Consider the following 24,471-nt stretch of genomic DNA (forward strand, 5'->3'; position numbering starts at 1 on the left):
TGACAGAACATGGTAGCTGATAGTTTCAGAAGTTTCCACTTCTGTGTGGACCATCATTGCCTCTACAGCCTGTGATTAAATTCTGTCCAGCTTTAGTGAGGGTAGATAGGCCTCAGTGCAACAGAACCAAATTACTTCTAAGTGCTAAAGAAATGATGATTCTACTCCTATGAGAAGCAGCTATTACATTTATAGAAAGCATGAATGTTCAGATCGTACAAAAATATGTAATACATAAGCACAGTTAACATGATGATCAGTGGTTCTGTGGAAACTTCATTTTTGATAATAGAACATTTAGTCAAATATTGTTCTTTCTCACAGTGTTTTAATAACAACAACCCTTGGACATTACCAGCATTTCTGATCTGTTACTGCCAACAGTCCTTGGTTGGCTCCATGGCCATCCAACTATCAGTGTTTGAGACATACACATACCCCCTTATCTTCTGGGAATTGAGAGCCCAAAAAGGATCTCACTTTGAACTGTTTTTTAGAGGGTCACAAGAGAGTTGGCTTTAGTTATGGTAATCTTCCACACTGGGCACAATTCAAGTTGGTAGCTTTTTTGGAATGTTCAAAACAAAACTATTATTTCACTTGGGTTATTATTCAGAGAAGAAAATTAAGTTTCCAAATCTGTTTGTGAAAAACAAGTGCTCATTAGACAGCAGAATTCCTGGGAACAGACAGTGTTTCTGATATGCTCAACAGGGGCTTAGTCCAAGTGCAGCTCATCAAGGCCAAGGCTTAACGAGCATTTCTCAGCTCATACTACTGCCAGGGGAGGGGGGAGAGATGCAGCACCACAGTCCACCCCCTGAGTCAAGTCAGCTTCTCTGCAGGAATGATCCCTCTCTAGGATGGGAGATGGTGTGTGTCAGTCATGCTGAGCCCCTCAGTGCAAGTGCAGTATCCCCAAAACACATGGCTGTGTAAGCACTGTCTGTGGGGTGGAACTAGTCAGCCATGTTTTAATGTCTGCTCATGTAATTTTTAACCTTCTGTTTCTCTCCATTTCCTTGGCAGATTTTTATTGGTGAGATATCCATGTATTTCATAAAGTCAACCCGAGAAACACTTATTATTCAAGAGAAAACTATTTTGACTGGAGAGTGCTGTTACCTGAACCCACTGCTTCGAAGAATAATACGTTTTATAGGTAAGCATCCTGTGCACTGCAAGCTTGGACCCTGCTTGCACCAAATCAGGATGAAATGCCCTGACAAAGTACTTCACAAAATTAATTAAGCTGTGAAATCTTTGCAGGCATCTTCCACCTTAGAGGGATAATCCCCTCAGGATTTCCAAGGTAACTTTCAAAATATGCCATATCATGCTGGCTGGAGCTGGTTTAGATCATATTCTGCTGAACTTAATGCTTTTTTGAGACCCTTAAAGAAAAGTTCTACCAATCAAATCCTTACATGAATAAATCCATCATTGCTAGTTTATGTGAGCTACCCATTTTAGTTACAAATTTGTCCTCACCAGCTCATCATCTATCTGGCATTTTTTTTTTCAGCTCTTATTTTAACATCCATAGCTCTGCCACATAATGTTCAGCTGAGCACAGCATAAAAAAGCCCAGAGCTCACTTCAAAATAATATTATTTTCATAGTATTTTCTTTTTTTTAGAGTTTTCATTGAGTTAATTGCTGAGAAATAAAGTTCTGTCATTAAACCATTTGGAGGTTGCTTTATTTGGTGCTTGCAAACCGCTTTACCTTCATCACACTGATGATGAGTCTCAAGTTCATGCATAGGATTGGATGTCTGGCTGATGGCATGGGCCAGTGGCTCCTCAGATGGCTCCCCACTGGCCAAGAGTTTTCCCCACAGAGCATCACAGCACTGCCCTCCTTGTGCACTCTCAGAAGTGAAGCACCCTCACACACTGCCTCTGATAGAGAGCTGAACCCAAATTCACAGTCTGACTTAGAACAAGCAACGGGGGAAAAAAGCCGAAAGTATCTGCGGTGCTTCTTCTCTGTCACTGCTGAATTTCTGAGCTTTCCTTGGAATGAAAATGTCTGCTGTGGCAAGTGTTATGTTGCTTCCATGGAGCACATCCCTGGCTGCAGGCAGGGGTACTTCCTCAGGGCACAGAGTTGAAGGTCTTACCCTGTGCTAGCATATTTGTCATCAGCAAATATGTGCTGCAAAGGAGGAAGAACCGTGGTTTTCCTTCTCCTTCAGCTCTCTCTGGGCCTTCTGCTATGTGCATGGAAGGTAGAGAGTGAAGTGTGCCTTCTGCTACCATGGAGGTGGAAGCAAACCACCTCTGTTTTGTTACTCAGGTCTGTGGGCTGCTGGTGGGAACAAAAAGACATAGAAATGCAGTTAAAATTAAAACTTTCACCTTGAACTTGAATTTCACATAACTTTCAGGATATATTGATAGACACAAACTGCCATTAAGACGTAGCAGTGTCTGCTGGGCCACTCAGGGCTTTTTGACTATTCCAGCACATTTGGCATGTTGCAAAGTCTCAATCAAACACTCTTGCCTGCGAGATAACCACTAGAAATCTATAGATCATAGAGGCTAAGTACTTGCTCAGTATGGTTTTTTTTACAGTTAGTTCTTTTTACAGTTTATTCTTAAACATTCATGCTGTTGTTTCTCATCTGGTGGAAAAGACAGGGGTAGCAATGAGACAGTGGACTCCCAGAGAGTAGTAGGACAAAAACTATGCTAGGAAAATGAATCTTGGCTTTACAGCTGTGTTTGTTTTCCTGAGAAGAATGAAGGTAATACGACTAGAAAAGGCTTGAAGTCTTTGCCTTGTCTCAAGCTACACTGTGTGCTTGGTTTCTCCTGAAACCTTTTCCGTGCCTCTGCAGTGAAACAAGAGAAGTAGAATTTGTTGGATGAAATAATTTATGAAAGGAACTGAAGATAACTGTGTGTTTTTCATTTTACATTCCACCTGTGTTTTGAAAATGTGGCATGGACAGAGCAGCTGTACCCTGTGTCTGGATGATCCAGGGAAGTTAGCTTCATACAGCTGCCTACTCCAAAATGAAGCTTCCCAGGTACTTGGCTGTGCAAAGACAACCAGGTTGCTTGCACATGGATTTCTCTGTGTGTGCCTTCTCTTGATAAACTTTAAGGCCAAAAGTTACAGAGGTGATGAATTAAGTTCTCTTGCAAGAAAGTTCTCTTCCCTAGCAAGCAGTCTGGCTTGTTGCAAAAAAATTTGCTGCCAATTTAGTTTTGGTACCCAGATGTTGGAGCAAATTTTAATGAGTACCTACTTAAGCAGTTACTTAAGTCCTTGGAAAATTGCCTTATAAGGCATCACAGTTTATATTATTCAAAAGGATGAGAAAAATCCTGCAATATGACTAGGTTCTCATATATCAGGAAAAATGAACACTACTGTCTGACCCTGTAAGGCACATAATGGAGAACATTTTAGAGTTTCTGGTCCCAATTTTTAGGAAGGCAAAGAGGCTTTTTCTTCCCCGTAACTCGGTAATGGAAGCTGCTGGGAAGAGATGGGATTTTAAGAATTGTAACTTAAATGTGCTTTCCACAAAACAAGCAGAAAGCCCTAGATACTTCACTGAACATTCATTTGTATTTTGCAAGGAAGGAGATGCGAAAAGGGAAACTTCAAGCTGTCTTTTGGTCCTGTGGAACACAAGGACGCTTGTAATACAATCTCCATTGAATCTTTTGGGTTTGGTTACTAGATTTTTGCTTTTCTGCACTTCTCCTTCATGTATACAGAATTAAGGACTTGTTTGCACTTTGAAAGTGGAGCAAAACAAACTACAGCTTTTCTGGAATGCTAACAAAGCCCCATGTTTCTTTTCTGTTTCTTTCCTATCTTGTTTACTGTGCTCTCTGTTAATTCTCTCCTTGTTTCCCTCAAGGTCTCAGCACTCATCTGTTTCTAAGAGTCTCCCCTCCTGAGTTTAGTCATGACTCTGAATGTTGAGCTTTATATTAAATCTCTCCCTGATTCTTTGTCTAGATGAAGCAGAACCACAATTTCTTCTTGCTTCCTGGGAACTGAATTTCTTCTGGCATGGGTAGACCATGTGTCTTCCTTATGTCTGGGGAGAACAGCATCCAGGCAGGACATCCACAGGTGAAGCAGGCAGACTCAGGAGGCAGTAGATCCTGGAGTAGTGAGCTTTGTGGGGTCTTCAGTAGAAGATCAAGGCCAAACTTAGGATGAGGTAATGTGTGCTCAGAAGCTTGATGTTGAGCCTGTTCCTGATGCCATGGCAACAGGACAACAAATTCCTCTGCAATCCCCATATCTCCTCTTGTAAAATGGATTAGTGATACTGGTCTCTTTTAAATCACCCTTTAAGATGTAATGATGAAGGGTGGTTTAGCAGAGTGAGTCACAGGACTATAGATGTATGGCTTTATTGGATGCACAGGATTCTTACAGCAGAACATTCAGAGATGGGCTGAGGATCAGCATTCCCATAGAACCCTGAGTCCTTCCAGGGACACTGTCCAATGAAATTAATCTTTCTTAAAAAACAGGTGAGAAAGTGGTTAGGTGAGTATGAGTGTGCATGTGAAATATTAACATCTTCCATGCAAGTTAGGTTGAGAGTGACAAATTCAGATAATTGACTGGGACAGAGAGGAAAATGAAATAAATATCCTTGGTAGAAAACATGATTATATGTTACTGAAGAGCTCAGCTGCTGATGTCTCATGAACCCTTCAGTGTATTGTTTCTTTTGTCACTTTACTTAAGGGATTAATGATTTTTCCTTAATAAAGCCTTCTACTTCCTGATTATCATTTCCATCCAATGGCTTCTCACTTCTCTCTTCCCAATATCTTTTCAGCTGCTCTTCTACAGGTCCCAAGAGGGATTTTGTTGGGTTTTGCTGTGGTGGTGATTTGGTAGTTTTTTTCAAATCAATGGCATTTTAAATGCCTCTGGTAGCAAGAGTTTCCACAGAGTCAACAGGCAGCTGCAGTGACTGGTGTTACATAGATTCAGGGTGGAAGAAGAAAGCTTGAACATAAATTGCAGGGAGAACAGAGGGTTATACGGAAGCTACAGTGAGTGAGAAGAGCTGGGTTCTTCTTCAGGGCAGATGCCTCTGTTAGAAAAAATTGAGCTGGAGGTGGCAACACTGATGAACATCCACACAAGGAGCTTGATAGGAGAGAGAATATGAGAGTAAGATGTGGGTGGCAGCCCAGGGATTCATGAAGAACTTTTTGATGGTCATTTAGAGGTATGTGTAAGTGGAGAAATTAAAAATGAAGCATTCAAAATTGAAGCTGCTAAATATTTAGACTTTTCGGCCAAGGCAAGTGTTAGTTCAGGTGAGATAAACCTGGAAAGTCAAGCTTCACTTTGTCCATCCTCAGCATTTTTCAATAGGACTTTCCTTGTTTGTTCTTTTTTTGACTTGAACATTTAATTTGTCTAAGGTCTTTCTTACTGGAGGTAGAGATATGTTAAGATCTGATCTCTGTTTTCTTGGACTCTGGAGCAGCTGAGAGCGTAGCAGGGAGTACAGTCTGCCCTCTTATATCTGGCCTAAGCTAGTATCTCTCCCAGATACATTCTGCTTATTGTTTTGTTTTCCAGCCTCCTCTTTCTGGCTGCTCCTAAGACACAAACACAGCTGAGAATAGTCAGGACAATGAGAAAAAGTTGGAAGGCCTTTTCAGACATAGCTTCTGCTCCTTCTTTAAGGCCTCTTTTTGCAGCCAGACTATGTGACATGAGTGGCTGAGGGGAAAGATTGGCTTTATGTAATTGCAATTAACCTTCATTCTTTCTGCTAGTGAGCAGCTGTAGGCCTGCTTCCCACATAGTGTGCACTGTTCTGTCACTCTGATTTTCAGCCTTCTGATGTGTTTTCATTCTTGGACTGGAGCTTTCTCACACATGTAACATAAATAAAGACTGATATTCTGTAAATACGCATTCCTTCCAGGGGGAAGGACAAATTGATGGACTTCCAAGTTGACCACTGGGGTCAGAGAGGTGTTCCTCTCATCCCCCAATCCCTGAACAATTTTCAAACCCTATATAAACCCCAAATCATAATAATCTTTCTCTTCTCACTTCTCAACTTGACGGGCGAGTGTCTTTCTTTTTGTGCGCTCTTGCAACACTTCCCATCTTTTCTCAGCATATGCCAAGTTCTGCCCTACTGTTCATCCCCATGTTTTCTGGCCCAGAGTGAGCACACTGAAATAAAGCACTTGCTGCTGAGCAGGATGATGCCATCTCCCATTACACCTGAGTGTCAGAAGCACTTTTTCTCCCATTCTTTCTCTCTGACATTATATCAGACATGAGCTGTATGACCCTGAAGAGCTGGGGCTAGTTGCCCTTTGCATTGAGCCTTTCAGAGCAATTTGTCCACCTCTGAAAAGCTGGCAGTCCCATCACATATCATAGCACATTTTTGTGCTCTGGTCAGTTAGTTTAGCTGTTGTAGGTCATTGAACAAGTCCATTGAACAGATGTATTCCTGAGGTACAAAAACCATCAGGGTACTGTTCAGCACTGCCCAGGCACAGTGGCATTACAACCTTTAAATCAAATTACAGCCAACCCTTGCTCCAAGTCTCCAGAGACATGAAATACAATCAGCCTGCAAGGGTCACATCCCTGCCAGTCAGACTCACTGGTGCACATAGCTGTGATTTTCACAGAGCACAGCTTGGCAGAACTGTGACAGGGGAACTGCAGCAGCCAAAATGCGCCACAGTCAGAATGTGATAAAGGTTTCAGCCATGGATTGCTCTGCTCTTCTCCAGATTACTGCAGGCCTTAGCAGCTGTGTTTGGGCCAGCACTTTCTATGCTACCAAATATTAAGAAAATGCAGGTGTTAAAACATCTTTTCTTTATGGAGAGAAGTAACTTTGTATATATGCACTTCCTAGAGATCAAAATAGTTTTGTGTAGCCTGTGACCTTTTTCTGAAATGTCGTGGTTCTTGGCTTGTACTTACACGATAAAAGACCATGAGCCAGACTGCCTGACACTTATATTTCCTCTAACTATTGTAAAGGCTAGGTAATGATCCTCACTGCATTCCCTGTAATTTGCACATCAGAAAGTTGCTATTTAAAGCAAGCTGTGCCAAAAAAACCCAAAATTTTGACAGAGTGCCGTACATTAAACAAGATTCATCTCTGTCATAACTTCAGCTGTTTCACCAGGCTGAAAAGATACCCTTCTGCCTTTTTCCTTTGAACTACTTTGTGCACTGACTAATGTAGGTGAGAAGTTCCTGATGGCTGTGGAAAACCATGGATTTGAAATATTATCAGAGTGATAAAGGAAATAAAGGAGCAGTCTCTGTATTCCCTCCTTTTAAACACATCTAGCAAGATAAATGGGAGGGAAACTGTCACACCATTGAAAAGACTGGGGCCAGTCATGCAGCCTAAAACCAGAGGAAGGCAGCCTTCTACTTTTGCCACCACTGGCTTTTTACATACATGATCACATACCAGTTCATTAATAGGAAATAAAAATAAACGTACATGAAGAACACTTAATACATTCAGCCTCCAGAATCATCTTACTGTGTGTTGCTCCTTGCTGGCCTTGGGGAAGGGAGGTGAGGAGGAACGGCTCTGCAGGCCCTCCAGGCTGTTGCCCAAGGGCAGGGCTCTTCCCATCAGTATCCCAGTGAGTGGTGGGACACCAGTGACACCAAAGCATCTCTCTGACCGACTGGCACAGGCAAGCCCCACTCAACACTTGTACAACAAATGCATTTTAGTTACAGTTTTATTTTAAGTTACTGTCAGTATATGTGGCCTTATTTTTAGTCCCTCATGTTTTTTGTGTCTCAGAATATAGCAGCCTTTTAATATTTTTTTTAACTCGGTGTAGATAAGCAGTGAAGATGTTATAATCACAGTGGTGCCACCTCTTCAGATTTTATCACAGCTTTCCTAAGATGATTTCCCCAGAATTCCAGCTCTTGGTCATATTTGAATATATAAAAATCCCAGATAATTTATAATTTAATGACTTCTGCTTACAGAACTACAGAAGGGAGAAAGCAAAACTGTATGACCCTAAATATTCCTACATCAGAAGTCAGTATTTATTTGTTCTGTGTTTCTGTGACACTTTAACCAACCTTAGTGATGGGAAGGGGAGAGCTGATTTGGGTTTGGTAATTTTGCAAACCTGCTGTTCTGTACCTTTGATATGTAGGCATTACAGGCATCTGAAAGATCCTCATATGTTTATAGCAACTGTAGCAGGTATTGATAACACTCAAGGGGAGTCAGCGAAGGATGTGACAACTGCAGTATTGATCAAGAGATGCTTCACAACCCCGGAAAAGTTCCTGCATTCAAGTGAATAATTCATCTTACAGGATTGTGGTTATATGCTCCTAGTGACATGAGTTGAATTGCAGCTGTCTTCCAGAGCAAAGGATCGGGTTTCTTCCAAAAGTACCTGCCAAATATTGCTAGGTCAGGATTGTAAACTTTCAGCATGAAGGTGGCGAATAGTCAAAATCCAAGAGGTACTTAATCCTAGGTAGCTATGTTAGATAAGAGAAGTATTACAGCACTACTCAGCACTACACTCTCTTTCAGATTCAGTGATCCCATTTTATGTCACAGATTTGTTGTAAGTACATGATACTACTCTCATTATGTCTCTCCCTCTCAGGTATAGTGGTATTTTCTAAGCCTGTTTCAATAATCACTATTTTCAACCTTTCCTCACAGGAGTGTTTGCATTTGGACTTTTTGCCACTGACATCTTTGTAAATGCTGGCCAGGTTGTGACTGGGAACTTGGCTCCCTACTTCCTGACTGTGTGTAAACCCAACTACACTGGAAACGACTGTCGGGCCCACCGCCAGTTCATAAACAATGGCAACATCTGCACTGGGGATGTGGAGGTGATTGAAAAGGCCAGGAGATCCTTTCCATCCAAACATGCTGCTTTGAGCATCTACTCAGCTTTATATGCCACGGTGGGTGCCAGTGATGACTGCTGACTTGCATGAGAGGTTGCTGTATGTGCATCTAGATGGAGCATTTTTCTTAGAGTGCATTTTTGGAGAAAAAGTGGGTTGTTTTGGGGGCAGCTTTTTTCTTTATCAGAAAGATCCCCTTCTCTCTCCATTTTATTAATCCTGGTATGAGCAAATCAAATGTTCATTGCTTTTGAGGCACTGCATGTGGAGGCATGAGGTCCTAAATTTGTCTTTGCAGCTGATTTTCTCATTCTGTTTTCTCTTTTCCCTGCCCCGGTCTCACGAGCATTAAAATGAAGCTGATCCTTAAACAGCCTCTAGATCGCTATATTTGTTCACATGCCATGTGTTGTTGAACATCTAAAATTTAAATTGTGCCCTTTCAGTGGGGGTCTGAACATAGGCTGAATTTTGCTTCCCTTGTTTAGGACCTGAACTCACATTGCAGAGAGGGTTCCAATAAAAGTCAGTGCCAGAATTTTGTTGTTACCACAGAGAAACATACCCCATCTGACATAGGAAGGAAATTACAAAGTCTGATGAAACAGATCAGCCACTCTCTTATGTTCTCTGGCTAAAGTTTCTGTGATTCTTGAAAATTGATCCAACCGTCTTGTTAACAAAGCAGAAAAATTGGTAGTTTTGTTGTAAAGATCCAAGGACTTAACCTGGTTCTGATCTCAAAATGCATCAACCTAGGTCTTTTCTCTCCTTATAGCTTGACTCTCATAGTGTCACAGTCTGTCTGTTGGTCATCAGTATGCAAGAAAAACCTTAAAGTTATTAAAGACAGAGTATTTACTGAGTATTTTGCCTTGTGCTCTTGGTAGCAGATGAATGAAATCACATTATTACTTCTAAAATGAAGAGTTCACCCACTGCTGTTTCAATATCCATCTGTTTGCTCTGAATGTTGAATAATGATGGAGAAATAAACTGTAACTTCTTTGCTCAGGATTTGTTGGGAACTGTTTGGAAAGCCTGTAATATTTTGTGCACATTACTTCTGAACAATGTGCAACCATGTGTGAAATAGAGCTCACAATATACTCAGCATGGTTGTAGCAGTTGTTGACACCATGATAAACTCTTAGGTGGAAGTTCCAGGGTCAGGCTTAGTCCTGGTCCTGTCCTAAGCTAATTACATCCTTTCATGGACTTTCCCTGCCCACCCTCCCTTGTTTCCTAAGGAGGCAAATTTTCTACAACAGGCTGACTTCTACAGTTGAAGGGTAATGCTGTTTCTCCTTCCTGAGCCTAAGACCCAAGTAGTTCAGTATTTCTGAGCTCTAGTTTTCCAGAAGTATCTGCTATGGGCCTGCACTTCTCACATAAGAAGATGTCGGGTGGAGCCAGGACATGGAAGCTGTTCTGAGCCACAAGGACATGAAAGTTTGCCCTTAAAGCATTTTGGCCCACAGTCCAATTTCAGCCCAGTTCTCTGCCTGAAGTCACCTTCTAGAACTAAAAATGTTGTCACTCCTCTTTTCTTTGTCTGTCAGCTGGGAGTAACATGAGCATTACACAACAAATGCATTGCTCATATCCAGCTTTGCTTAATAACTGTGCTGGGCACAATTTTTGAGAAGTCTCTTGCTGATTCTAGTATGCATAATAATGTGGTCTACTGAACATATAACACAGGTTATTTGCTTAGTAATAGTGTTTTGCATGAAGAATTGAGCTGAAGAATTGAGCCATGGAGCAAGAAAAATAGAACAGGTATGACATAGGAGGCCGGAGAATGGAATCAGCACAGACATGGTTCTCGTTTTATAGATACCTTATGAGATCTGGGAGTCTCCTCCCTTGACTGAACCTTAAGTATCGTATGCAAGTGTATCTGTACTCACTCTTTTCTCTGCACTGCTGAAAACACTCCCACTGTGACTGGTTTGACTTTGTGGTTTTTTGGTGTTTGTTTTTGGTTTTTTATAAGCTGGGGTTTATATGTAATCAACTAGACTTTTCTTTGTCACCTTCTAAAGGCAATCTCTGAGGCGATCTCTGCAGGGGAAAATGAATCTTGTATGCCTGAAGTGGGAGAAAGAGAAAAGGGCTGGCAGCCCTGGCTTCCATACTTACAAAAAATTAAGAATGTCATCTAAAGAAGTTTTATCAGTCTCCCAGAATGATCACAGGAAGTGATGGCTGTCACTGTACCTAGTGCAAGCTGCTGTGCACTTATGTGAATTTAAGTTCCTTTTCCAAGGGAAAAAAAAAATGTTAGAAAAAGAGATCACCATTCCTGGTTCCAGCATGAATCCAGCTGAAGGGATGTCAATCCTGGTTTCAGCATTGATCCACTTCCATTGGCCCAGCCCATGAGATATCCAGGGTCCTGGGGGCACTACCTGGTTTGGGAGGATACCATTTTATGGGCAGGTTTCCTCACCCCAAAGATGGTGTAATTTAATTATCTGTAATAATAATTTATCTCTGTAAATTAATTATCATGTACAGTCCATTCTTCCAGTCTTTCTGGAAATGGGTGGAGGGCTTCAGGGGTCTTGGGTAGTTTTAATCCCACCTTGTAGTCCATGCCCATTTCCTGTGGTATGTCGTAGTTGTCACACAAAAATGCTCTATCTTTGCCCCCCTTCTCCAGCCAAAACATGATATTTCTCGTGGCCATGTTAATAACAATTCTGGGTTATTACCAACAATTCTTGTCTGTTATTAGCAACAGTCCTTGTTGGCTCCATGGCCATCCATTTATCATCCATTTATTTAGTGTTTGAGACATATACATTATCCCCTTATCTTCTGGGAGTCAAGAGCTCAGAAAGATTTTACTTTGGACCCTTGTTTAGAGGACCACAATAGAGTGGTTTTTAGTTATGGTAATTTTCCATCATAGCCACAATTTCAGTAACTTTCTTTGAAAGTTCATTTAAGAAAAATATGGTAACAACCACTTGGGTTGTTATTTAGGCAAGAAAAATAAGTTTCCAAGGTTGTTCATTAAAAAACAGGTGCTTGTTAGACACCTGTTAGATCTTGGGAACAGACAGTGTTTCTGATGCACTCAGTAGTGGATTAGTCCAGTGCAGTTTGTCAAGGCCAAGGCTTAATGAGCATTTCTCAGCTCATAGTGCAGCCAGGGAAAGGGAAAAGGTACACCACTACAATCTACCCCATGACTAAAGTCAGCATCTGTGGGTCTCTGCACCTGGACATGAATCCTCAAAGATTTGGAAATGCTGAATAGTAGAGGACACTACAGCAAATACCTGCTGCAGCCCTGATCAATTCAAGGCCTTGGCATCATGAGCAGCTGCACTGAGCATTGTTGTCAAAGGCTCTGCTTTTTACTGTAGGAATCTCTATGGTAAAATAAAATATCTGTAAAACTTCTAGGACACAGACTTTTGCAATATTGGTATGAAATTTTGAATTTTCTAAGGAAAATAAATTGTCACTAATCTCCTCACTTTCTGCTGAAGGGGCAAGACAGATTTTTCCACTCTGCCTTTCTCATTATGGATAGATGCTGCTATCACACACTTCATGTTGCTAAATACATTGCTTGAGCGTACTGATAAGATCACAACAAAAAAGCTGAACAGACAAATGATATAGTTAAATCATGTGTAGTTTATTTTTTAATATGTTCTAGACATGTTTTTATATTCACTTCTTTCCTCCTCTCTGGTTTTGACATTTAGAATTTTGTAAATAAATTAACTCTATGGATAGCATAGTGGGGAATTTTCAAGAACACTTGCTGTATGTAGGAAACCACATGTAAGTGGCTTTGACTGAGATTTTGGTCTCTTCCACAAAGCTCTGAAATCACGCTCTAAATTCTGTGGCAACCCTAAAAAAAAAATCTTGGCCTTTGGGCCTGGACAATAAAGATCAAGCTGCAGTGATTGAGAAGTCTGATCAGAGTGGAGAGGCTCTCCCAGTTATTTCTGAACATAGCATGTGACTTAGGGATGAACTGGAGCCCACCTTGTGGGGGAACAGTTTGTCTAGTTTTAAACCCTCCTCACCAGGGTTTAACAGATTTCCCTCAGCAGTCTGTTCGCATAGTTGATTACCGCCCTTGCTAAAAGTGTTCTTTTTACTGCAAGTTTACACTTTCTTGCCGAGATGTGTGAATCTCCAATTACAGATACCTGCCATTTGTGATGAAGAGAACCCTCCCATGTGGGTAACCCAAAGATCCAGCTTCATCTCATACCTGTAAGGAAACAAACGTGTGGGTTGTTCCCTACAGCTGGCATACACAGCTGTCACAGCAGGACTGCATTCTTACTTTAAAGAGATTATCGGTTTTCCTTTGGAAGCTGCAAACAGCAGTAGTGCTTCAGTAGGGAACAGGAAAGCAATCTGGCTCCCTACTGCTCAGTTGAATTAAGTGGAAGGAGTGCATAGGCTGAAAGGGTGGATGATAATTATTCATGCAGTGGCAATGATTTTTTTTTCCCCTGTTGTTTCCAAATAACCTTAATGTGAGTTTTGGTGACAGGTGGAGCTCAACCTGCCAGCCAAGACTGGGGCAAGGTTGCTGCCTAATGCTCACTGTTAGCTGTGGTAATGCATCTGCTGCAATCAGGTTCAGATGTGAAAAACAAAGCAAGCAGGAACATCTGAAATTATCAAAGCTTTGGAAATCATGCAGGCTTGCATAATTGTTGGCTGAAAAGGATTTTAATTAATTGCTTTGCCATCAGGCTTGGGTTGCTTCATCTTTGTTGTTTTGTGGCTCTGGCACTAATGACAGACTGCTAATTGTGACCCACACATTTTTACTCTGTTTCACAATGTATTAAAAAAATTCCAAACAAACTTCCAGAAACATGTTCATCAAAAAATATTTGGAGAACACTGAAACTTCATGCTCCAGAACTACATTATCAAAATCAACTTTGTTTTAAAAGAAACCTCTCTCATACTCCGTGTTTCCTTTCATCTTGCAGAGAAAATGGCTGGAATGGTTTCTCTCAGTGTTCTCTGTTCCCTAAATTTAATACCTAGGAAAGTGGAGCAGTTAGCTCATACAGATTGTAAGCACTCCATCCTCTGCACATTACAGTTTCTGCAGGAGTATAAGCATGAATTCCTGAGTCCCTTTGCAAACATTTAGTCGTGTGCATTCAGAGTGCGTATTTGCCACCATACAAACCAGTACTTGCACAGAATCAGTAAAGCTGAGCCTGTGCATAACTGCTCAGAAAAGGTCCAGTAGGTAAATGCAAGAAGATATTTCACATCACTTTTCAGTATTTGGTTTGTACTCCTAAAAGTGTTCTCTGAATAACCTGAAATATCTTTCTCCATTTCCCAATGCCTTTTTTTTTTTTTATTTTATTTTATTTTTTTTATTTTATTTTTTTTTTTATGTATCAGGGGGCTTGTCACATCCTTCCTGATTTAGGATTTGTCCGGGTGGGAAAGATGCATTGCTGGTGGAACCTCTTTTTATCTTTGGTTTGCCCTTTCTCACAGATGTACATCACAAGCACAATTAAAACAAAGAGCAGCAGGCTAGCCAAGCCTGTGCTGTGTCTGGGAACCCTGTGTGCTGCCTTCCTCACTGGGCTAAATCGAGTGTCTGAGTATCGAAACCACTGTTCAGATGTGATTGCAGGCTTCATCCTGGGGAGTGCTGTTGCCTTCTTTCTGGTAAGTCCATCAGTCCTTCTGTATTCCTTTTAAAAATACCACAGCTTAAAAAAACCCCAAACAACTAACTAAAACATTGTAATTACTTGAATCACTTGTAGCCTGCAAAATCTAATTCTGACCCTGTCTAATTAAAAGTATTATCAAAACCCTAACATGAAATCAGGTTCACTGATTGTTGATTAATTGATAAGTCTTAATTTGGTAGCACTTGTACATTTTATATATTTCAAATATTTTAATTGCTTTACATGTTCTTACTTTATCTGTTCTGGAAAATGCTGCAAAAGGTTGTGTAGATGTCAATATCAAAAGGAGGGTGTGCTTGAGACTCCTTCTCTGTGTTGCAAAACCCCTCTGTGTGCCTTGTGTCTGGCAAAAATGTGAGGTATAGGGTGTTTTCTGGGGCTCTGAGCATTGATCCTGGTTCTCCATTTTGTTTTGGACCATAGAAGAAGTGCAATAGAAGGGAAGGTCAGGATAAATTCCCTTGGAGATAAAACTACCTCCCTTTGCAGCTTTTAGAGTCAAGCTGAAAATATTCCCCACTCACAGGATAACCAAACATACTAAAATACTAAAATATATCAAAGACCTTCCAACAGAATCTAGGAAGAGCATCTCTCCAGACTGAGTGTAACTGGCTCTCCTCTGGGCTGTGTGGTTTAAATGTCTTGTTTGGTGAGAGGTCTCTTGCTGAGGATTTACTCATACAGCAAGCAGTCCAGGTCATTCTCACTATTACCAAGAAATGTGCCTGGTTCCATTTAATCAAAATATGCTTCAAAAGTATTCGCTGCACAGCAACAGACACTTTATCCCTGTAATCAGGAGGGATTAGGTTTCAAAGATCCCTTAAATCTCGATTGTCCTGTCACTGATTTTTTTTTTCTATTCTGTACTAAAAAAAGCAACATCAACAAACCCTCAAACAACATTTATTCCTGTGTTCATTTCAGATAAAAAGATGTCTGCAGTTTCTGACCTGAATCTCCTTGACTTTAATGTGAATAATTTGTCTGGTTCCCGCTGGGAAGGGTAGTTTAAATCTCACCCATGCAATTTAGGAGGCAGTTGCCCCATCTGTCAGGCCAGGACAATGTCAGTGTTTCCAGTACCCATTGGTGGCAGTGATAGCCTGTCCCAAGCTGTATTTTGACCTTGCAGACCTTCTGGCACCCTGCAAATGTCACAAGCTGAAAAAATTTCAGAGTGGTGGAAGGGGTCTCCCCAGAGGGGTGCTGTCAGATCCCTGTGTCAGATCCTGCTGGCACAGGACTCAACCCAGGCTGCAGCCTGCTTCTTACTTGGGTCTATGGCAGTGAAGGGGAACAGCCAGCTCCTTGCAGGAATCACTCCACCAGCAAACATGTCAGCTCCTGTGAACCTTTTTTCTTTTTTTCTTCCATGTCCTCAAGCTACCCACTGCCATGCATGGTTGCTCTTACTGGCGTCCATCACCATGTGGATGCTGTGAGTGTGGTCATGCATATGAGAAGGATATGTGGGATAAACACCACAGCTGTGGTGCTGGAAGCATGCAGGAATGATGCTAAATGGTGTCATCCAGATGCGAGGGAGGTTTAGCCATCCACAGAGTTGTGTTCACTGTTTGGAAGTGACAAAATCAGAGTCTGAAGGGAGTATTTGGGCAGGAAAGGGTATCATTCAGTTATTCAGTGGTTCTGGGATGATAAGGCATACGTTGGGGTCTCTGCTGTGTCCAGTGTGAAATGTAAAAAGGCCAAGAATGGTTTATCACCAAGGCAGTCCATCATGCTCAGGCATGTCAGTAAACAAACCTGCAGCCCAAGGCTGAGACAGATGATGCCTTGAAACCAAACCCAGGTTAAATTCTTTCAGTTGTGCCCTACATGGCAGTTCCCTGTCCAGGCTTTTCCTGGGGATGGAACACACTGACCTCACTCTGGTTTTTTTCTGCATTACACAGGGGATATGTGTTGTCCATAACTTTAAAGGCAGTCATGCAGCTCCTAAACTGAAGCCTGAAGACCAACGAGGAATGCCACTAATGGCTTTTCCCAGGGTGGAAAGTCCTCTGGAGACACTGAGTGCACAGGTACTGTAAATCTCTTACCCAGACCATCAGCAAGCATATTTTCTGTTGCAACAGATTAAAAAGTAGTTTTGTACCTGACTACACATACCTCATTTCAAGCCCATGGAGCAGAGTGAATCTACATCACGGCAGAGTTTGTTTTAAGGCATTTATCTCTGAAATGACCAAATACTGTAGTTCTTCATGTCCACAGCTAAAGAAGTAGGTTTTCAGATGCCTCACAAACTTTTGCTTAGAAGAATAGAAAACTGAGAGAAAAGTAAAAATAATTCTGCCTAATTACATTCCAGAAAAATTTTGGGATGTATGAAGGATTTACTCTTTCCTGAAGATAAATCACTAGTCTGTCCTCAAAAATTTTACAGTGATTAGGTTTTTTATCCTTGTTACTGTTCAGTATCTTCTATACTAAGAAGCAATAATATACATTTTTCTATCTCTAAGTCATCAGAAATTACTAGCATTCTTTCAAGCCTGCAAAAAATAGCTAATGGGAACATCAATATTGATAGTGTTTCTGTTAAAAAAATAACTTTACTAACTTTAAATGGCTTCTGTTGGCATAACTGCATCATACCCAGTCCTTTCAAAACAGATAGGTAAATGCAACTTGCCAAGAAATTCTGGGAACAAGGAGAAACACTAGTTTATGAATTACCTAAAGTACACTGGTGTGATTTATTTGGTCTTTAAAATGTACTTCCATTATTAGATGGCCTGTTCCACATGATGTATGGCAAGATACTTAGCAACTTTTATTAAACCCTTTGTGAAATAAACTGCAAAGAGGAATTTAAAAAAAATGGGAAAAATACTGTCTAATGTCCGTAAATATTTGGCTTAATTGAAGAGTCAATTTTGATCAGGCAGATTTTCTGGAAGACTTTCCACTACATCTGCAGAACTCTGCATCTCTGTGGGTTTACAGTCCAGAAATTAAGTGCTACTTATATATACACATTGTGTTGTGTAGCCAGAAGGGCTGAGCAAGTGAAAATATTCATGAGCTGTGAGAAAAACTTAGTCCAGTAGCTCTTTATAGCTACTGGACTGTGAAGTACAGGTAGGGACTGGACTTCACCTGTTGATGTCCACCAGAAACCAACAAGATAATTTTCTTGAATTATAATTATTGATCATACATCTCCAATGCAGGTTTTAAAAGCAAGGGTTTTTCCTATTGCTTTTGCTCACTAGTAGGGTGTGTCAGTGCCAGACTGCTGTATACAAACATTAATGTGTTTGTCTTTTCATCTTTGCAGAATCACTCTGTCTCTATGACTGAAGTAACCTGAGATGGGAGATCGGCTGTCGAAGCTATTTTTTACTACCCTCCAGTAAAATACTCCAAGACACACAGTTACTAAATGTCTAACTGTGATGACCAGTATTATGTTATGTCTAGTTAGAGGCTAATGTTTTGTACTTTTTTTGTATGAGGAAGTGATGTAGCTTGCCCTGATTTTTTGTCAGCTTTAATATTATTGTCAGACTTTAAAAGCAAAACCGAAAAAGAACAAAAAAAAAAAGAACCTTTTCTTGTTTAAAGCGTGCACTGAGGAACTACATCTATGGAATTGTTGATGTTGTCATGTGATACCTGTACACAATTTTTTTTCTTCTCAGTTTTGAATTTATATACCTTGGGGGGAAAGAAATTCACTTTTACCTTTTCTCACTATAAGAAGTGCTGGGTCAGATTCTCATCTGAGTAAACTCAGCATGGATCTAAAGTAATTGCATATATTTAATTCCTGTTAAAATAACAGCGATCAGGAATCTAACCTGAATTGTACTATCGACAAGAAACAAAAATCCATCCTTGATTCAGTGAGCTACTTAAGTGCTCCCTAAGCATTAATGGACTTCAGTTACCACCCAGTTTCCAGACTAGAAACATGTCCTTAAGCATCTCACCGAATCAAAGCCTGATTGTTCTGGTGTGGGTGATTGTGCCAATTATTGAAGAATAACTAAAATGACATCCTTGGTCTGCAGTATAGAGAGACTGGACGTCAAAATTTATAGTAGTAGCTGATAGCATGTGAGCTCACTATATCATCTCCATAGATCCTCATTCCTCCCCAAGGCCCAGCTAAAGCCCCCAGTGAAACCTGGCTTCAGGAATTGACTATGGGGATATAAAGCCACCACTGTGGGGCTGAGGCTGCGCTTTAAGTGTTTCATCACTTCATCATAGATTTGTGGGGTAACTAGTGACACTGGTGCAAAGGAAAAGTGACACCACTCATTCACCAGGGTGGAATTCCTTGGCATTCAGATTGGCATAGCCAAGAAGCCAGTTTTGCCACCCAAAATACTTTTTCCTGAGGGGCTTTGATGAGGGGGGAAGGGAAGGGAAGGGAAGGGAAGGGAAGGGAAGGGAAGGGAAGGGAAGGGAAGGGAAGGGAAGGGAAGGGAAGGGAAGGGAAGGGAAGGGAAGGGAAGGGAAGGGAAGGGAAGGGAAGGGAAGGGAAGGGAAGGGAAGGGAAGGGAAGGGAAGGAGCTGAGTCTGTAGTAGCAGTCTGCATTTTTTTTGTAAATTCTGCCATATAGAATTTATATGAAAACTGCTATTTTAAAATTTAACAACTTTGTCTAAGCATTATAAAGACAATTAAGCTTGGGTTGGGGATAAACAACAAAAGTTAGAACTGGGGCAAAGGCTTCCTTAAATGGTATTTCACTGTTTCTAGGATTTTTCTTCATCTCTTTCTAGCATGGTGATAACTGCTGTGTGTCTCCTTTAAAGAATGGAGCCTCTGTACTTCTACTGGAATGTTTACCTCACATTTCAATGTTAGTTCTTTTTGGGTTTTTTGTATATTTTTTCCAAAACAGAAGCAAAAAAAAAATTACCAAAAAAGCAAACACATGAGCCAGTCTGCCAGTCTTTCATTTGCCTATGACACAAAGAAAATCTGGAACGTCTGCATCTGGTCTTGTGGTGTTTCTTCCTTCTCTGACTCTACTGATGTCTGCTTGTCTTAGGAATGCAAGGATCAGACTTGGGCCATGCTTTCTGTGGCCACGAGGAGCCTTTACTAAGTGTTCTGGGTCCCTCACTACAGCAGTAATCAAAATTTCAAAGGGAAAAATCTGTTCTGAATAATTTTGTTGTGTCCAAGATTGTGATGTCATTTCAAATTTGCTTTTTCAGCTTGTTACAAGCAGTTAAATGTATTGCATCTCAAACACCCATGTCTGATCCTCTTCCTTTGTACTCCAGTCCCTGCAGCTTCCTGTGCTGATGGAAGCATGAAGTCTGCACCTCCAAGGACTGGCATGTCTGAGATCAGGGAAATGGCAGTCTGATTCAGTTCAAACACGGCAAAACACAAGACAGGCTGCTGTCAAACCCCTTTCTTGCCTGTCCTAATTCCCAGACCAGTTTTTCACTCTGTTCTGATCACATAACATGAGCCATAAAAGTTACATCCTGGGAGAGACACAGAAAGGGGATTGAACACGAAGTGCAACTACAACTGAAGTGTTTTCTTAGATACCGAGTATTAAAGAGGAAACTAGGAGCTGCACGTATATCTGGTTTCGATGGAAGGACATAATTTCACAAAAAAGGAACTTCCAATTCATTTCTCCCATATAGCCTTTGAAGCCAACAAGATGAGAGTTAGCCATTTGTCACACTGATGTTTTCTATAAGCTGCAGGGGAGAGATTTGTGAACATTCAGCCTCCCATGGTGATGAGTGAAACATCCCCCAGTTCACCCCACAGTGGAACATGAAGTTGTACACTTACACTATTCTGTAATTCTCCAAGAGTCAAAAGGACAAAAGAAAGTGTTCTTAAATTTCTTCAGAGCTTTTGAGATGAAGGCAGCATTTGAGAAGTCTGCTCAGTTAAGAAACTGAGCACTGTAACACACAAAAGCAGTAGTGCCTGAGTGTATATGCACACTGTAAGAAACCAGGGGAAGCAAGGGTTCAAAGCCCAGTAGTAGTACCAGGACAATTTTGGATTATTCCCAGATAGATCACGCAGACTCTCAACCTCACTACAAACAACTTATTTCCTAGAAAACACTCATAAAGTACCGTGCATTTCTCAGACTGTTTATTTTCTTGTTCTCCTGACTTCACTCCTTGCCTCATCTGATGAAACGCAGACCTCCATCATCGGTTAGATGGGAAGAAAATCGAAATACATAGCCAACATGGAAGAAAAACTAACACCCAAAGAACTTATAACACGGGGCCCTTAACAGACATTGCAGAATTCAACAAGATACCTCGAAAGCAGCTGATTTTATAGGGCTGTTGAAGACTTCACCATTACTGAGTGAACAGATTTCAGTGAACCTTTTTTAATGGAATTCACAGATCACACCCCAGCGAGAGGGCTCTGCTGCTGCCCTGCAGTACAAACCAGGCAGGGGGATGCTCCGTGGGGGGACTCACTGCTGCCAGATGATTTTCAGGTTCGGGGGCAGCTCTGTGGCCACCAGTTCATCAATCTTGGCCCCGTCCTTCACGGGGGTGCAGTAGAAACCCAGCAGGTCCCTGGCGCAGCGCATCCGGTGCAGTTGGGAGTTGGGGACAGCGTGTCCCAGCTCTGCTGCCAGCCGGGCCAGCAGGCGATGCTTCAGCCTCTTCTCCTGCAGAGGAGTCTGCTGCCAGTCCTCGGGAAGGGAGGGCCCAAAGACCTCCCTGATATGGGACTCGAGGCAGCTCTGCAGGTCCTCGGGAGGGAGGTAACTCCGGCTTTGTGGCAGGGGGCAGATCAGGCTGGGCTCACTCCTCTCCTCCTTCTCAGGAACTGCTCGGTCTGCTTCCACTTCTCTTTCCTCCTTCCTGCTGGCACCGGAACAGAAACAGTTTCAGCCTCTGGACTACTCAAGACAGGATCAGAGCATTTTTGTAATCGTGGTGTTTGAAACCAGACTCAGTCCGTACAGTGCACACATCCCACGGACTCACCAGGTGAGCTATCCAGAAGTGCACAGGCTTTCCCGAAGTGCTGCTCCCCACACAGGCTGCCTCTGCAGAGCAATCACCCACCCACCTTATTTCATTGGTCTGAGTGAAAACAGCGTTTTAACGAGATTAATTACTGTTACAGCTCCATTTTCTAATTTACTGTGAATAAAAAGCATAACAGAAAATAACCACTACTACTGAAGAAAATCAGTACCCACACGTAGAAAAAACCTCATCACTAGTTTTAAGTAAAAAAATTTACCTTCTTTTATGCCACAATGTAGTCAACAACCCATGTGTGATCTCATGAAAAATGTTACAGAGGAACTATTTTTCATTCCCGTGAAATCCCTCTTTTGTCACTCCTAACAAAAGCAGTAACACTTCCAAAGGGCCCCAACCCTGCACCACTGCATCCGCCCGCCAGCAGTGCACCTCGGTGGGCGCCGGTTGCCCGGAGAACCTGGGGACTCTCCTCCCCTAAGGACATTCAAAATCCGCCTGGACAAATCCTGAGGGACTTGCTCAGGGGGTCTCGAGCCCACCTCCAGAGGGCTACAGCCCGGTGAAGGTCCAGCATGCGGAGAAGACCAGAAGCCACCCCCCATCCTGTGCCTTGCGGGTACCTGCGGCCGCCCCAGAACGCCCTGAGCCCCGCGGGGCCGAGCCCCGGCCTCCGCCGCGCCGCCGCCCGCACCGCCGCCATGCTGGGGGCGCCTTCCCGCCGCCGCCGTGCGTGACGCATTTCTGCCGCGCCCCGCAAAACCTCATGGGAAATGTAGTCCGTCCCCTCAAGCCAGCTCCCTCGCTGGGAAATGAAACGTGTGAAAATCTCCTCCGGAAAGCGTTCTTTGATGTTGGGTTTTTGTGTGCTTTCCGGCCTAATCGACAGGAAGGGAGATTTTGCCCGTGTAACAGAAAGTAGCCAAGAAGCTCTAAGTGATATCAAGGTGTTGGAAAGGCAGATTACTTGTTGACAGAATTGCCTTGTTATAATTAAGGTCTCGACAGGCTTCGATGATCTCAGACCTAGGGGAGGTTTGCAAGGCTTGGGAAGGAGAACGTAACATTGACAGTGGACACAAAGAATGCAGAATTTACGGACCACAGGATATTTAGCAGAGCCTCCAAGACAAGGAACAAATAAAGCCGTTGCAGCAACTGTGCTGAATCAGCTTCGGCGGTGTAAAAGGTTATTACAGCAGGGGCAGATCAAGGCCATCGACTCACAGCCACCAATTCAAAAAACGACTGACTGTAAAGAAAGACCGAGCAGCCACACTAACTAGCATGAGAAGCGAGAGGATCATTAACCAATAGCTGACAGAACACTAATTATTATGAAAATTGGGTAACTTGTCAATGAAAATTAATTCATTCTTTCTTTACTAAAATATATAAATATGGAGAAATTTTGGTAATCTTGATGGTGTTGGTGGTTTCTAGAAAAGAGGGAGAGGAAGTTTCTACACATACAGACAGTGACAGGACAAGGGGGGATGGTTTTAGACTGAAAAAGATAAAAGTAGATATTTGGAATAAATTCTTTACTGTGAGGGCAGTGAGGCCCTAATATACATTGCCCAGAGAAGATGGAAGATGATTTCCCCATCCCTGGAAATGTTGAAGGCTAGGTTTGGACAGGGTTCAGAGCAACCATGGCAGGGAGGTTGCAACTGGATGGATTGAAAAATATTTTTAAGGTAGTTTCTAATGCAAATGATTCTGAGATTGATCTTGGATCAAAGTATCAGTAGGATGCTGCTCATCAGGAGCAGAGGTTTCATTGAACTGAGGTATGTGGAGACCCAGAGGACCACAGCTGAAGCAGGAAAGAGGTGTTATTCCTGACACTAGCATTAGCCTCTGGAGTGTTTTTTGGCAAATCACATGCTCTTTGTTCATTGTCAGGAGAGACTAAATGCAACCCTTAATTATACAGTGACTAGATCCACATGAAGGATTTTGGGTGTTTGTTTCCTGCCTGTGTGACATGCTTGTTACTAACGCAGAGGCCGTGAGGAGGTGGTTACAGGGTGGTGATTTTGCCTGTTTTGCCTGTATTTGTTGGCAGGAGCAGCAAGTGCCAGTGGTGAGAAGGAGCAGCAGCCAGCAGAGAGAGGTGACCCTGAAAAGACGTGGAGTCCTCTGGGTCACCTGGCCCTGGCTGTTTAGGGGGCTGCTCCAAGGCCTCATGAGTTGATTGGTGTAGCACATAGCCAGGCCAATATTCTTGCATAACCTTAGGCCTGCTGGTTTTGCCACTTATGCTTTTTTTTCATGACAGCCATCTGACTGTGCTATAGGTAACAAAGGTTACTCCTTTAACAGAGACACAGCAATGTGCCAAAGGTCAAACAAATCATTGGCCTGCAACATCAGCCTCGTTATTCAAGCCACACAACAGGTAGGCCAAGATGCGTTCATGTATGCTTTGTATTAATTATTGTGAAAAACACCACTGTAAAGGTGATTTGTAAGGACAGTCTTTGCACAGCCCTGACTCAACGTGTGCAGTCCTAACACAGTGTGTAGCAGCCCCATCTCCCCAACAATGGTTCTCCAGAGACCATCTGAACGTAGTGTTGTTTACCTGTGGCCTGATTCCTGAGCAGTGTTTGCTGTGTACATCTCCCAAGTGTTTTAGTGTCTGCCAGACTTCTGTTGGCAGGATTAACCTTTCCAGCTGTGTCACTATTTGGTTATTTCCCTTTGATATCCCCAGAGTCACCCAAGCTCACCAGCTGTAACACTTTGTGACTCAATCTTTGCAAGAACTACCAAAAACCACAAATGTGTGAAAGATATTTTAAAGTTTACACAAAACCAAAAAAAAGTGAGATAGAGA

The 24,471-nt window shown here is 42.1% G+C and overlaps 2 protein-coding genes across 6 annotated transcripts in view; one reads left to right on the forward strand and one right to left on the reverse strand.

Moving 5' to 3' along the window:
• Nucleotides 1-19,032, forward strand: part of PLPPR1 (phospholipid phosphatase related 1) — a 122,262-nt gene extending 103,230 nt beyond the window's left edge. For all 3 annotated transcript variants that reach the window (XM_066181853.1, XM_066181852.1, XM_066181854.1), the window contains 5 exons: nt 1,030-1,162; nt 8,717-8,967; nt 14,428-14,604; nt 16,556-16,684; nt 17,947-19,032. In XM_066181853.1, coding sequence (XP_066037950.1) covers nt 1,030-1,162; nt 8,717-8,967; nt 14,428-14,604; nt 16,556-16,684; nt 17,947-17,979 — 723 coding nt within the window. In that variant the 3' untranslated portion in view covers nt 17,980-19,032. The remainder of the gene's footprint in view (nt 1-1,029; nt 1,163-8,716; nt 8,968-14,427; nt 14,605-16,555; nt 16,685-17,946) is intronic.
• Nucleotides 19,033-19,205: 173 nt separating this feature from the next.
• On the reverse strand, nt 19,206-22,420 carry LOC136288543 (large ribosomal subunit protein mL50-like). 3 transcript variants are annotated; one of them, XM_066181857.1, is made up of 2 exons: nt 22,169-22,238; nt 19,206-21,497 (listed from the first exon to the last, which is right to left on the reverse strand). In XM_066181857.1, exons 1-2 carry the CDS (start codon nt 22,201-22,203, stop codon nt 21,101-21,103), a joined length of 432 nt encoding a protein of 143 aa, XP_066037954.1. In that variant the 5' UTR covers nt 22,204-22,238; the 3' UTR covers nt 19,206-21,100. The 3 variants fall into 3 exon arrangements, with proteins under 3 accessions (XP_066037954.1, XP_066037953.1, XP_066037952.1); XM_066181856.1 differs by lacking the exon at nt 22,169-22,238 and adding an exon at nt 22,250-22,420 and having other exon boundaries at nt 19,207-21,497; XM_066181855.1 differs by lacking the exon at nt 22,169-22,238 and adding an exon at nt 22,250-22,415 and having other exon boundaries at nt 19,208-21,500.
• Nucleotides 22,421-24,471: the final 2,051 nt, after the last annotated feature.

Source organism: Chamaea fasciata, unplaced genomic scaffold, assembly GCF_029207755.1.
Source record: "Chamaea fasciata isolate MVZ Bird 193981 ecotype frontalis unplaced genomic scaffold, bChaFas1.0.hap1 SCAF_4, whole genome shotgun sequence".
NCBI classification, from domain to species: Eukaryota; Metazoa; Chordata; class Aves; order Passeriformes; family Sylviidae; genus Chamaea; species Chamaea fasciata.